This window comes from Peromyscus californicus, unplaced genomic scaffold (genome assembly GCF_007827085.1).
Source record: "Peromyscus californicus insignis strain IS unplaced genomic scaffold, ASM782708v3 Scaffold_11__1_contigs__length_118956290, whole genome shotgun sequence".
Classification (NCBI taxonomy): Eukaryota; Metazoa; Chordata; class Mammalia; order Rodentia; family Cricetidae; genus Peromyscus; species Peromyscus californicus.
Window position 1 is genome coordinate 59,993,428 of NW_026294402.1, and position 12,027 is coordinate 60,005,454.

Below are 12,027 nucleotides of genomic sequence, written 5' to 3' on the forward strand. Positions count from 1 at the left end.
TGGGTGTCATGGAGGACAAACTATGGGCTTCTGTGTCTTCACAGAGATGAGTGGAGCTGCTCCTATGAGGTCATTTTGGAGTAAATGTGAGCTTGTCTTTGTAGATGTTAAGCTTAGGGATTTGTCTCTGGAAACATGCAGATTGGTCTATAGCAGGTCACTGAGCCTCTACGAACATGTGGGTGGCCTCTTTATATTTATTCAGAAGCATTCATCTTACATTCATTGATTCATTCATAAAATTGTATACTCATTTATTCAGGAGACATTTCTGAAGTGCTTGCTCAGTGATGTCCTGTACTTGGCACTGAAAAATCTAGAGGGTATTGGTGACCCACGTAGAGCTGTGCTGTGGCCTTCTGGGACCTTTCTTGTCTATTTCTTATGGGATGAAACTATGACAGGAAAAGAGCTAAGAGCAATATACTCAGTCCAAGTGTCTAGTGTATACCTTTGCCTGGAGACATGTTTGGGTGTCTGCCTCCATGTTAGCTACATGTATGTCTGATTTCCTAGAGGACACAGCCAGCCCACAGCTTTCTGCCTTTCCTTTCCCTGCTGGGGTTGACTTAGGACAACGAGATGTGCTGGGGTGGTAGGAAGAGCAAGCAAGCATCAAGAGTTCAAGATTCTGCCCTACACCCAGTCTGGGTCTCATCTGTGGAACAGTTCACCATAGAACTACAGCCAGGCAGTGGTGGTGCATGCCTTCAATCCCAGCACTTGGGAAGCAGTGGATCTCTGAATTTGAGGCCAGTCTGGTCTACAGAGTGAGTTCCAGGACAGCCAGGACTACATAGAGGAACCCTGTCTCAAACCAAAACAAAACAAATTGAAAAATAAAATAAAACTATAGAATGAAGGTTAGTTTACAGAAGGAATATGGTCAATACTTTTTTTACATTTATTTAGTGTGTGTGTGTGTGTGTGTGTGTGTGTGTGTGTGTGTGTGTGTGCATGTGCAGGTCAGAGGACAACGTGTGAGAGCCAGTTGCCCCTCCCACCATGTGAGTCTCAGGGATTGAACTCACATCAGCAGGTTTGGCAGCAAGCAGCATTTCCTTCTGAGCCATCTTGCTGGCCCCTGAGTTAAGTGCATTTTAGAGGTCAAAGTGGGAGACACTCAAATCCAGGCTCTTTGGGCTCAGACAGAACTGAGTCTGAATCCCAGCTCTGCCGTATATGGGCTGTTCGTTCTTGAGTTACTGAACCTCTCTTGGGAATGTTAAGACAATTAAAGGAACTACGTGAAGTGTTGAGGATCATGGTGTCTGGTAAGTAAGTGGTCAATAAATACCTGTTTCTGTTCTTTTCTGGAGTTTTCTGCTATCATACCCTACCACTCCTGGGTCCAGCAGACGTAATGACTGATTGAATTCATTTAAACCACATGTCTAGGTAGTTCTGGCCTAGAATTGGGGATGCTATAAGAAAACCTAGCCGTTCCTTCAGTGCAGGTGAGCGGTTCCCTCCACCCTTACACCCTCCCACCCTCCTCTACTGTGGAGCTTTGAGACCTTCTAGTCACGTGTCCACACGCAGGTAATCACAAGTTCAATGCTTTCTTCCATCTGGACTGTCTCCAGCCTATGCCAGGGCCGCAGCATGCTGAGTTCAGCAGCATTAGGCACAGGGCAGGGCTGGGTCACGTCAGGCCTCAGCTCCTTGACATGTCTATGCCTGCTTGCCCAGCCCCAGGTCAGCTCAGGCAGCTGTCCTCGCGGCTGATACTCTAGGTGGGGATCTCTGCTCCTGGCATGGGTGGCCTTGAGATCTTGGAGCAATAGAGGGACAGGAGACCTCCATGACTCCTGTCTCCTCAAGGACACCTAGAATGGTTGAGTTCCAGGGTGGACAATACAGAAGGAGTTGTGGGGTAGGGCGGGAGGCAGCTCGGGTTGGTGGGGTGCCTGTCTTGGGAATCCCCTAGAACCTGTTAAAACTGGCGGCGTTTATGCTCTCCTGAAATATCTCTGACCTGGAGGGAATGAAGGAGGGGTCAGGGTGCAGCCAGGATTGCAGGCTGGGAGATGCTCGGAAAGGGAGCTCAGGGTGGCCCAGGGCCCAGGGCCTAGGGAAGGCTGGAAAGGGTCTGCCCTCCACTCCAGGTCATGAAACCGTCATCCTGACACCCTCGTCCCATGGGGACAGAGAGCCCATTTGGTGGTTTCCCAGCTCCCGAGCTCAAGGTGGCCCAGGTGGGAGTGATTTAAGCTAGGAAAGAAAGACCCTGTGGAGTCTTGTGTTTATTTTGATATCAGGTCTCCTTATGTAGCCCAGGCTAGATTTAAACTCATTATCTAGTGCATGCAGTCCTCAGACTTGCCACACTCCTTTTGCCTCAGCTCCCCAAATGCTAGGATTCCAAGCACATACCGCCACACCTGGCCCCTGGTGGGTCTTTGTGATATTTCCCTGACATCTCTAGGCTTCTCTGTTTGGGATCAGAACTAGGAATTTTCCTACTGAAAAAAAAAAAAAGTTGAAAGGAAGGGAGCAATTGATAGATTGTAGCCAAAGTAATGTGTTTAAGGAAATTTCTGCTTCATGCTGGCCAGGGCTGGGAATGTCTGGTCAAAGAGCTGGTGACGGCCAGGGTCTCTGTAAGTAAACAGGCCGCCTCTGATGGCCGCCCTGAGCTCATTTCCCTCAGCAGTGTGAGATGGAGAATGATGTCACCATGAGTGGGGCCTTCTGGTCATGGAGTTTGTCAGTGAGCGGGACGGAGGTCACACGATTTCAGACAGCTGGTGCCACTGTCGGTTATTGGGAACAGCTGCTTCCCATAGAAGCCGCTGGGATGCCCTCCTACGCATCTTCTAGGATGGGACTCCAGCCACATCCATGACCCCACAGCAGAAGTGTTTCTGGGGATGCCTGGGATTAACTGTCCCAGCCCTTACTTTCCATGTTAGGCCTTGCCCTCCTCCAGGAGCAGGGCCTCCCTTGGCCTAAGGAGGGTCACTGAGGGTGAGTTCATTTATAAAAAGTGGTCTTTAGAGGCATAGGTTTATGTCCTGTCCTCCAATCCCCCCACCCCGACCAGAGCTTGGACAGTGGCAACGTGCAACCCAGCCTGTCTCCTGGGGCCAGGCAGCCAAGTCCAGCAGGGGAGTTTCCATGAGCAGAGAGCCCACGCTGGGGGGACTGGGGTGGGGAGCAGGCAAGCCACAAAGCCCTCTCTGTGATCCCACGGGCTCTTTCTGAGCGCCGCCACCCCAGGTGAGGCTTTTATGGGGTCCAGAAGCCCTACAGCAGTCTCTGCAGCTGCCAGGGGTGGGGACAGGCTCACCAGTCTCCCCGCTCCCCCGCACCACAAGACTTCACTTCCTGGCGGGAGAGCCATGAGCAGTGAAACTGAGTAGAGAGTGGGCCAGACACTTCTTGGAAGAAAGCCTGGGTCTTTTGCCTTGTTGTCACCCCAGGACTTCACTGTGGACTCATCAGTCAACAGACACTCACCAAAGAGCAACCCACCCAACTTAAGGGCTGCCTGACCCGGTCCAGGCTGAACCAAGACCTCAGGCTGGCTGACAGGCTTGTCAGCGACTCTGATGTGCCGCTTGTCTGACCACGAGGCCAGTCTGCTGCTCATCTCCTTCAACAGATTCTCCCTCGCTGCCAGACTTGGTTTGTGCCGAATCATTGCTGGATGCAGGAGATATAGGCACAAGGATGGCAGACAAGAGCCCTGCTTTTAGGGAGCTGGCAAAGAACGGTGATGAGTGAGATCCACACGTTTTCTATCAGGAAGGGTGAAGATGGGGTTCCGTGGAAGACAGCTCTCTACAGACCGTACCCTGATTGCAGTGTGGGATGGAGAATAAGAAAGGGCTATGCAGGGGTACGTGGAAGAAATGCCAAGTAGAGAGAAAAGCAACACCAAGGCACAGGGCCCCCTAAACTAAGAACAATGAGAGGACCCAACACCCAGACATTAGGCCCCCTAATCTTAGAACAATGAGAGGACCCAACACGGAAGCATGGGGCATGGGAGCAGGGGAAAGTGGTAGGGACGTGGCTGGAGAGCAGGGATGGAGCTGGCCAGACAGGGCTTCATGAGCCACAGGAAGGACTGAGGTATGAGGGGAAGACCTGGGAGACTCTAGCAAAAGTGGGTCACCTCCAAGAACACAGAGATAATGGAATACATATCGAACATCTGAGGAAGAAACAATGCCAATTTTACATTAAAAACTGATAAGGAAGGACTACTTCCCCACTTATTCCACAAAGCCAGCATCGCTGTGATACCAGATACAAAGATATTCTAGAAAATGAAAACCACACGTCAGCCAGTCCCAGTGGCCCAGGCACTTGAGAGGCTGAGGCAAGAGGGTTGCTGAAAATTCCAGGCCAGCCTGGACCACGTAGTGAGTTCCAGTGTGAACACCAGTCCCCAAAATGAAAGATAAATATCAATAAGAGAATTACAAAACATAACCAACAAAAACTTCAATCTAGAATACAGGGGGGTTTGTTTTAAATTTTTTTTTTTTTTTTTTGGTTTTTCGAGACAGGGTTTCTCTGTGTAGCTTTGCGCCTTTCCTGGAACTCGCTTTGTAGACCAGGCTGGCCTCGAACTCACAGAGATCCGCCTGGCTCTACCTCCCGAGTGCTGAGATTAAAGGCGTGCACCACCACTGCCTGGCTTGTTTTAAATTTTTAATTTTATAATTTAATTTATAATTATTATATATGTCAAGAGGATAACTCTGTGGGGCGAATTCTCTCTCCACCCTTATGTGGGTTCTTGGGATTGACTCAGACCATCAGGCTTGTGCAGCCCGGGCTTTTACCAGCTGAGCCATCTTGCCAGCCCTAGAATACAGGTTTTTAAAAGCAGCTGGGTGTGGCGGTGCATGGAGCAGAGGCAGAAGATTAGAAGTTCAGCACTGACTATCCTTAACCACCCAGCAAATGTGAGTGAGGCAAGCCTGGGCTATAGCAGATCACAGTTCCTAAAGAGTGAGAGCTGACAGTGACCTCTTGCTTACACACTCATGCACACACACACCTTGGTATACACATGTACACACACACACACAACAGAAAGATGCTCCTTGTTTAGCAGGAGAGTGTAAATTAAACCTTAATGAGTACTGCTGAACAGACACTAGAACAGCTACAGTTAAAAAGAAGGGCCACGGAACCAGGAAGCCAGCAGCCTGCAGAGCAACATCCCTAAGTTTTATTTTATTTATTTATTTATTTATTTATTTATTTATTTATTTATTTATTTATTTATTTATTTATTTATTTATATTTATTTATTTTTCAGAGCTGAGGGCGGAACCCAGGGCCTTGCGCTTGCTAGGCAAGCGCTCTACCACTGAGCTAAATCCCCAAACCCATACCTAAGTTTTATTGTGACTACTTCGCTATGTATCTGGCCCGTGTCCCTCCATCTGTGAGAGACACATCACAGTGGTTGGAAACACAAAGAGAACGTGAAAGACTACTACCAGAAATGGATGGAAGAGCAGGCCCAGAGCCTGACTGACAAAACAATGGTTGCATTTCACCAAGGAAAGATACCTCCAGCTCCATTCTCTGCTCCTCCTCCTGCAAGGGCCATGATCCCACCTCTTCCCAGTCTCCCGGGTCCTCTTTGCCCTGGCATGATGCCTGTACCCCACGTGGGAGACCCTCCCATGATGCTAATAATAAGCCCCCCTCCTCCCGGGATGATGCCTGTGGGACCTGCTCCTGGAGTGAGGACTCCCATGGGTGGCCACATGCCCACGATGCCTGGGCCTCCAATGATGAGACCTCCTGCTCGCCCTATGATGGTGCCCACTCAGTCTGGCATGACTCGGCCAGACAGGTAGAGTAGAAAGGCTATTTATCAGTTTTGTATTTCTTGTTCTGTTTCACCAGGAGGTCACCGTGCTGAGCCCAAGAGTCTTCTAGCTGTATGATGAGGAAGACTAACCCCTTCCTAACAGAGACAATAGCTTTGGAGGGAAGAAGTGGGATAAATGAGGTGCAGCTTTCACTTATATCATGAAATGTGAAAATAAAATTGTCAGCTGTTTTAGTTTAAAAAGTGGTAGCACGTCACGTGCTACCCAGATCCTGGAACAAGTCAGTTATGACACTGGTAATGGGAATGTAAGTAGTACAAACACTGTTTTCGGAAAACAGCCTGACAGTCATTCAGGAAGTTAAACATAGACCTACGAAAGTATTTACCCAAATGATGGCAGAAGTCCACACAAAGACTTGTAGGTACATGACTGTTTCCAGAAACCCAATGTGCATCATCGTCAGAAGAATGCATAAAGAAATTGAGATACATTCCTCAGCAAGAAAAGGGACCAGTCACGAATAGAGTGAAGAACATGGATGAGACAGACTCTCAACCATGAAGCCTCATAAAATGAGTAAATATAAAAATGAATATATCTGGAGTCCAGTCGAAGAGAGGGGGGAGGGATCCTATGAGCAAAGGGGTCAGGATCATGATGGGGAAACCCACAGAGACAGCTGACCTGAGCTAGTGAAAGCTCACGGACTCTGGACTGACAGCTGCGGAACCTGCATGGGACCAAACTAGGCCCTCTGAATGTGGGTGACAGTTGTGTGGCTTGGGCAGTGTGTGGGGCCACTGGCAGTGGGACCAGGATTTATCCCTACTGCATGAACTAACTTTTTGGAGCCCATTCCCTATGGAGGGATACCTTGCTCAGCCTAGATACAGGGGATTGGGGCTTTGGTTCTGCCTCCCTTGATCTGCCAGACTTTGTTGACTCTCCATGGGAGGCCTTACCCTCTCTGAGGAGTGGATGGGGGATTGGAGTGGAGGAGAGCGGGAAAAGGGGAAGGAGGGGAACTATGGTTGGTATGTAAAATGGATAAAAAACTTTTAAATAAAAACTAATCTGTAGTGGGCTGGAGAGATGGCTCAGAGGTTAAGAGCACTGACTGCTCTTCCAGAGGTCCTGAGTTCAATTCCCAGCAACCACATGGTGGCTCACAACCATCTGTAATGAGAGCTGGTACCTTCTTCTGTATACATAATAAATAAATAAATCTTTAAAAAAAAAAAAAAACAAAAAAAACTAATCTGTAGTGACCTAAAGTGGATCATTGAAGCTTGGGGGTAGGAAGTGAGTTGGGAAGAGCTGGATTTCAAGGGAGCATGAGGTCCCCTGTAAGTAACGCCAATAAAGTCAGTGTTACACAGGCATGAAACCACACATGTACGGACGCACATGAGGAAACTTTAAGGGGTTGTTTGCCTCTTGTGTGTGTGTTTATGTTCAGAGGCCAACATCCAGTGTCTTCCTCAATTCCTTGCAACTTTATTTTTTTATTTAATTTAATGTTTTGAGTCCTGGAACTTATATAGACCAGGCTGGCCTTGAACACCCAGTGATCCTCCTGCTTCTGCCTTCTGAGTGCTGAGATTACAGATGTGTGCCACTGTACTCAACTTTTAAATAGGAGCCAGGTCGTGAACTCAGGTCCTTATGCTTTACCACTGAGCTATCACCCCAGCTGCTTACCTTTTTTTTTTTTTTTTGAGACAGGGTTTCACTGTGTAGCCTGGAACTCAGTCTGTAGACCAGGCTGGCCTCGAACTCGCAGAGATCCAGTTGCCTAAGTGTTAGAATTAAAGATGTGTGCCATCACTGCCTGGCTGCTCGTTTACTTCTTGATGTGTCATTTCTTTGTTTTACTGATGACCTAATGGATATGTGAATATGTGTGCATGCATGTGTGCGTGTGTCTATGTATATATATGTCAACTTTAACAGATTGTACAATGTGACATATTAATTATATGCTAACTATATCTCTAAAAAAAAGCTGCTTCAAAATCAGAAGGTAGGGCTAAGGATACAGTCAATTAGTACAGGACTTGCCTAATGTGCATGAGGCCCTGGATTCAATCCCCAGCACCCAGGGCATGGAGGTGCACACCTGTGATCCTAGCATTTAGGAAGTGGACACAAGAGAATCAGAAGTCCAGGGACATCCTCAGATACATCAAGAGTTTGGGCCCAGTCTATTATGTGAGGACCTGTCTGAAAAAGAAAAGAGAGCCGGGCCTGGCGTCCCAGACCAGACATATAGGGCTGGGGCTGCAGCTGGCCTGACTTGTGTGGGAGAGCCTCATGGGGCCGGGAGGTAACTGCAGACAGGAGCCTCTCACTCCTCCCGGCCCTGACTCAGTCTCTGGCAGTGGGCCATCCACACAGCAGCCAAAGTGATCTTGAAGTTGCAAATCTGTTCCCATCACTCTTCAACATGTGAGCCTCTAGCAGCTTCCTCTGATCCACAGAGCCCCGCGGCCCCCATCCACCTCTGTGTCTTGTCTCTTATTTGCTGTCTCCAGACACAAACTGCCTCTCAGGCCGGTGTCCATCCTGCCCCTGGTGTCTTGACCGGGTCTTCCCTCATGCTAGAAAGTTCTTTGACCCTTTTCACCAAATTAGTGTCCACTGAGGTCTCAGATCTCAACTCAGATTTCTCTTCTGTAGGATTTCCCCTCAGTTCTGTTTGAGGCCATACAGATGTGTGATGAGAATTCTCATGGCTTCCTGCCTCATCTTCCATAATACTATAAAATGCATATTTATATTGTTTTTCAAATATTTAAGGGCCTGAAAGATGGCTCAGTACTTGTACAAGCTTGGTGGCCTGAGTGTGATTCCCAGAAGAACCCATGCAATAGTGGAATGAGAGAACCCACTCCCATCACTCTTCAACATGTGAGCTGTCATGTGACTTCCACATGTGCGCCATGGAATGTGTGCGCCCCCCCCCCCCCACACCATGCACATATACACATAATAATAAAATAAAATGAAATTTAAAGAGGCATGGTTTTGTTTTGCTGCCCGGGATGGCCCTGAACTCCTGGTACAGGCTTGTAATCCAGCTATGCACGAGGTCATGGCAGAGAATACTTGATCTCAGGTGTTTGAGTTCACCCTGGGGCGCATTCTGTCTGTCTGTCTGTCTGTCTAGCTACCTGTCTGAGATGGTCTGATCATTTGTATCTATTTAACTAGATGTGGCGAAGCAGCACTGTGGAACATCTGAGGCAGGCCCAAGAGGCAGCTTGGCTTCCTGGTGGCTTTCTTTTTGGATGTTCCCTTTCAAAAGACAGTTGCCAGCATGGTCTGGTGGCACAAGCTTTTTATACCAGCACTAAGAAGGCTGAGGAAGGAGAATTACCATGAATTCAAGGCCAGCCTGGGCTACATGGCAAGACTCACAAAAACAAACAAAAGAGCCAGCAACTCCCCTTTCCTCCAAGGACAAAGTCAAATGGTAGTTGCTCTGCTGTGAGGATGCCTGGGTCACAGACAGAGATCCACGGAAGTTCTTGAGAAAACTCCACTGAGTACTTGGCCCATAGTCAGCACCAACTGCTGGGCATGAACTGCAGAAGCCTTTAATATGCTTCTAGGTCTTAGGCCATTTCCTATTGCTAAAACAAAACAGTGGAATCTGGATACTTTACAAAGACAGGATGTCGATTAAGTTCACGGTTTTCGAGCCTGAAAGTCGAAGATTTTCAAATTCTGCAAGAACTACGTTAACCCTGCCGAGGACAATGCTCCAATTCCCTCTGATTAGGCCCCACTTTCTAATAGTTCTATCATCAACATCTTCACACTGGGCGCTAAGCTTCTAGCACATGATTGTGATCAGACCACAAATAAATCATGACACCATATAATTACAGTCATATGAGTCTGAGTAGGGGCTGCCCAGTGGTGCCCCATTTCTCCTGGAACCACGAGAGTCAAACAATTATCATGTAAGTCACTAAGTTTAGGGATGGTATGTTCAGCAGCAGTAGTCAGTGGGAATAGAGTTTAGTAAATACTCCGCTGTTTTGTTTGAGACACGGTCTAGTTAACCTGGGTTGGCCTTGAACTCATGATCCTCTTGCCTTAGTTACCCAAGTACTGGGGTGGCAGGCCTGCACTCCCATGCCTCCCCCCAGTGAATACTTGGAATGAACAGAAGTGGAGAGATCTGGTTTACAGTGTTTGAGCTCTTTGTAGTTTTAGCTGACAGTTCTGTTTCTCCTTCCACAAGAGAACTGGAGATTTGGGAAGTGCAGGAAGAACTCTGCTCAAAACAGGAGTCATGGTGGCATCAGAATTAACTCTGAAGCCCGGTGGTGGTGGTGGTGGTGGTGGTGGTGGTGGTGGTGGTGGTGGTGGTGATGGTGGTGGTGGTACACGCCTTTAATCCCGGCACTTGGAAGGCGTAGGTAGGTGGATCTCTGAGTTCGAGGCCAGTCTGGTTTACAGAGAGTTCCAGGACAGCCAGGACTATATGGAGAAACCCTGTCTCAAAAACAAAACAAAACAGAACAGAACAAAACAACTTACCTCTGAGGCTTGGTTAGTAAAGTTCTAAGCTCCTGCCTGAAGCCCTGAGTTCAAAGCCCTGGGTTTGATTCCCAGCACTGCATACACCAGGCATGGTAGTGCCCTGTGATCCCAGCCTGTGGGAGGTGGAAGCAGGAAGACCCTGAGTCCGAGGTTATCCTTAGCTATACAGCAAATTCAAAAACACACAAGGCTCTGTCTTAAAAAAAAAAAAAAAAAAAAAAAGGAAAGAAAGAAAGAAAAAAGTGTTCCCTCACTGGAGCTTTTAATGCTGGGTGAAAGAATAGTTTCAGAACAACAGCAATTGTGCACATTTTCAAATGTGCTCTTTTTTGAGGGCTCTATCTTTTATCAGATTCTCAAAAGTATCTGTGGTCCAGACACAGTAAGAACTATTTTCTAGTCCAATTATCTCAATTTTTAGGTTAAGAAATAGAGTTCCACTTCCTTCTGGAAATAATTCTGGATAAAAGAAAAGGAAAAAAAAACTGTAAAAAATAGGCCTGAACTGGCAAGAAGGCAAGAAATATTCAAGCCAAAAATATTTATAATCCCATAGCAATCTGAGCTATGAAACTGTCTTTTGCCTTAAGGACATTTTTATAATTTTAATTTTTACTGTGCTTAAAAATTATGAGATTTTTTTTTCCTTCTTTCCACCATCCCACCCCCCAACCCCTGCCACAACAGGGTTTCTCTGTGTAACAGCTCTGGCTGTCCTGGAACTTGTTCTGTAGACCAGGCTGGCCTCAAACTCACAGAGAGCCTCCTGCCTCTGCCTCCCGAGTGCTGGGATTAAAGGTGTGCGCCACCACCGCCCAGCTTTGAACTTGAATTTACATGGTCTTATGGGATGGAGTAATTTGTGAGAACTGGTAGTGTGCTAGGCAGGCTCTCCAAAAAACCTGAAGTGCTGTGGTTTGAACATGTCCTGCCTAAATGTATGTGGTAGAAACTTGGAGATTGGAGGCAGAAACAAGAGAATCCCTGGAAACTTCCAGGTTAGCTAGTGTGGCATACACAGTGGAAAAACAAAGAGACTATTTAAAAAAAAAAAAAAAACTTATTTACTTTTATTTTATTTTTTATTTTATGCGTGCCTGATGTCCATGGAGACCAGAAGAGGGTACCAGATCCCCTAAAACTAGAGTTACAGATGGTTGTGATCCACCATGGTGGATGGTGGGTGCTGGGAATTGAACCCAGGTCCTCTGGAAGAGCAGCAAGTGTTCTTTTATTTATTTATTTATTTATTTATTCATTCATTCATTCATTTATTTATTTGTTTTTAATGATGAATGCTGTTTATTGAAGGAGGGAGGAGGTCTTAAATCAGGCTTACAGCACAATGGGAGAACCCCGGAAGGCAGAAGTTCACTACTGATGTTTTACAATCTTGCATCTTAGCTGTTAACGCCCAATATGCAGGATACACAGACAAGGAACTTCCCTTAAGCATTCAGGAGGGTGGAACCTGGCAGGGAATTAGCATAGGGAGGATATCAAGGTCCAGGTCAGCAAGCAAGCAGCAAGTGTTCTTAACCAATGAGCCATCTCCCCAGCCCTGAGACCCTATCTTTCTTTTTTCTGAGGGGATGGGGTTTCAAGACAAGGTCACCCCATGTAGCTTTGGTTGTCCTGGAATTCACTCTGTAGACCAGGCTGG

The 12,027-nt window shown here is 47.2% G+C and overlaps 3 protein-coding genes across 4 annotated transcripts in view; all 3 read left to right on the forward strand.

Annotated features, from left to right (window-relative positions):
- Positions 1-6,697, forward strand: part of Parp16 (poly(ADP-ribose) polymerase family member 16) — a 45,052-nt gene extending 38,355 nt beyond the window's left edge. Inside the window, exon 6 of the mRNA XM_052712377.1 lies at positions 5,881-6,697. Coding sequence (XP_052568337.1) covers positions 5,881-5,896 — 16 coding nt within the window. The 3' untranslated portion in view covers positions 5,897-6,697. The remainder of the gene's footprint in view (positions 1-5,880) is intronic.
- The window catches only part of Cilp (cartilage intermediate layer protein), a 43,702-nt gene that overhangs the window by 5,530 nt on the left and 26,145 nt on the right, over positions 1-12,027 (forward strand). The window lies entirely within an intron of this gene.
- On the forward strand, positions 5,365-5,831 carry LOC128094200 (U1 small nuclear ribonucleoprotein C-like). The gene has a single exon (XM_052712391.1). The coding sequence runs from the start codon at positions 5,475-5,477 to the stop codon at positions 5,829-5,831; it is 357 nt and encodes a 118-aa protein (XP_052568351.1). The 5' UTR covers positions 5,365-5,474.